Raw genomic sequence first — 2,566 nt, forward strand, 5'->3', positions numbered from 1 at the left:
TGGGGGTGGTTGGGGCTCCCCCCCGGTGTCCCCTCTCCCCCCACCGCGTCGGCCCTCCTCGGGCCTGCTCCCCCCTCTCTGCCTCCCTGCCTTTCTCCCCAGATCCTCACCCAGGAGGACTGGAACGTCGTCCTCTACAACGGCATGGCCTCCACCTCCTCCTGGGCCGCCCTCTACTTTGTGGCCCTGATGACCTTCGGCAACTACGTGCTCTTCAACCTGCTGGTGGCCATCCTGGTGGAGGGCTTCCAGGCGGAGGTGAGGGGCTCCCAGGGGGTGGGAGCCTGGGGCAGACGGACACGGGAGGTCTCTGTCCTTGTCTCATGGGCCTCTCACACCCACCGCCACACCAGCCCTACCTCCGTGGGGCGCTCCGAGGGGGTGCTTGGCACAGATGGCTCCCGCCCAAGGGGAACCTCACACCTGCTCTGTGGGGCGCAGGGCGACGCCAACAGGTCTGACACAGACGAAGACAAGACGTCCACTCACTTGGAAGAGGATTTCGACAAGTTCAGAGACCTCAGGGCCACAGGTATGTGGGGGGTGATGGGGGCAGGGATGGAGCGGGCAGGGCAGGCAGTGCCTGTCCTGACCTGGCAGAGATGGGGCTGAAGTTGGGAGGCAGGGTAGTGCAGGGATCTGCAGTCAGGATGGCACCTCCTGACCCTGGGCCTGGCTCGCAGCGTCTGGGAGATCATCGGGCAGGCGGACGGCGGGCTGTCGGTGCTGCGGACCTTCCGGCTGCTGCGGGTGCTGAAGCTGGTGCGCTTCATGCCCGCGCTGCGGCGCCAGCTGGTGGTGCTCATGAAGACCATGGACAACGTGGCCACCTTCTGCATGCTGCTCATGCTCTTCATCTTCATCTTCAGGTGAGCCCTCCCCTCCCCACAGAGGGGAACCCCTCCCTGCTGCACTTGCCTTGTGCTCCTGGCTTTGGGGCTGTGGGGTGGGGGCAGCGGGAGCCTCAAAGGTTCTGCAGGAGCCCAGTAGCTGGATGCCTTCCATGTGCAGGTGTGAGTCACGTGAGACCGGGCTGGGCTCTGCTCTCGTGGGCTCACAGTGAATGTGGGGACAGGACAGACCGCCGGATGTATAGATTGGGGACTGAGCAGAGAGCAAGGGGACAGAGAAGGGGCGGGGGTAGCCAGGCTGGAGTTCATCATTTGTTGAGCACCTGCTGTGCCAGCCTGGCCGGGACTCGGGGAGAGGCTGGGCGGAGAGCAGCCCAGGCAGGTGGGTGAGGCAGGCAACCCAGGTCCTAGCCCCTGCCTGGAGCCAGGGCGGTCTCTGGTTGTCCTTCCCTCCCCTGGCCTTGGGCTTCCCACCATGAACACCCCCAGAAACCAGGAAGCAGGGGGCCCAGTGGAGGGAGGCCTAGAGGAGCAGCTGCTGGGTTTGAAGGTGAGCAGGCAGAGTGGCCTCACCCGCTCCGCCCCTCCTCTCCCCACCCACCTCACTCCTGCCCCCCACCCTTAGCATCCTGGGTATGCACCTCTTCGGCTGCAAGTTCAGCCTGAAGACGGACACTGGAGACACGGTCCCCGACAGGAAGAACTTTGACTCCCTGCTGTGGGCCATCGTCACCGTGTTCCAGGTACAGCCTGGCGGGGCTGCCCCCTGGTGTCAGCGCGGCCCCAGGAGAGCTGCAGCCCTGCTCACAGCAGCCCGGTGCGCGTGTGGCCTGCGTGAGGCTGGAGCAGCTGAGCTGTGAACGGCACGGGCAGCGATGCTGTCCCCTAGGTGGTGGCCTGTGTCCTCGCCAGTGCAGAGCTCCTGGTTCTGAGGAGTTGCCAGCATGTCCGGGGTTGTGGGGGGGGTTGGGGTTCACCCCCGGTGTCCCCTCTCCCCCCACCGCGTCGGCCCTCCTCGGGCCTGCTCCCCCCTCTCTGCCTCCCTGCCTTTCTCCCCAGATCCTCACCCAGGAGGACTGGAACGTCGTCCTCTACAACGGCATGGCCTCCACCTCCTCCTGGGCCGCCCTCTACTTTGTTGGCTCCCGCCCAAGGGGAACCTCACACCTGCTCTGTGGGGCGCAGGGCGACGCCAACAGGTCTGACACAGACGAAGACAAGACGTCCACTCACTTGGAAGAGGATTTCGACAAGTTCAGAGACCTCAGGGCCACAGGTATGTGGGGGGTGATGGGGGCAGGGATGGAGCGGGCAGGGCAGGCAGTGCCTGTCCTGACCTGGCAGAGATGGGGCTCCCGGGGGCGACTCCCAGGGGGCAGCTTCCCCTTCCTGAGAGCCCCGTAGACACCAGTGGCCTCTCCCCCTCCAGAGATGAAGATGTACTCCCTGGCTGTGACCCCCAACGGGCACCTGGAGGGCCGGGGCAGCCTGCCCCCTCCAGTCATCATGCGCACGGCGGCCACGCCCATGCCCACCCCCAAGAGCTCTCCGAACTTGGACACGGCCCATGGCCTCCTGGACTCACGGCGTGGCAGCAGCAGCTCTGTGGACCCTCAGCTGGGGGACCAGAAGTCTCTGGTAGGGACTGCCCCCAGTTCCTCATGGCCTTCCCCAAAGATGAGTGAGGGTCCCACATGCCTGTCCCCCCTCCCGCC

The 2,566-nt window shown here is 65.7% G+C and overlaps 1 protein-coding gene across 1 annotated transcript in view; it reads left to right on the forward strand.

The window, feature by feature from the left end:
- The window catches only part of CACNA1H (calcium voltage-gated channel subunit alpha1 H), a gene marked incomplete at its 3' end in the record, with an annotated part of 31,259 nt that overhangs the window by 14,467 nt on the left and 14,226 nt on the right, over positions 1 to 2,566 (forward strand). The window contains 4 exon segments of the mRNA XM_015565595.1: positions 684 to 869; positions 1,477 to 1,594; positions 1,911 to 2,127; positions 2,281 to 2,532. Coding sequence (XP_015421081.1) covers positions 684 to 869; positions 1,477 to 1,594; positions 1,911 to 2,127; positions 2,281 to 2,532 — 773 coding nt within the window.

Source organism: Myotis davidii, unplaced genomic scaffold (assembly GCF_000327345.1).
Source record: "Myotis davidii unplaced genomic scaffold, ASM32734v1 scaffold100, whole genome shotgun sequence".
NCBI classification, from domain to species: domain Eukaryota; kingdom Metazoa; phylum Chordata; class Mammalia; order Chiroptera; family Vespertilionidae; genus Myotis; species Myotis davidii.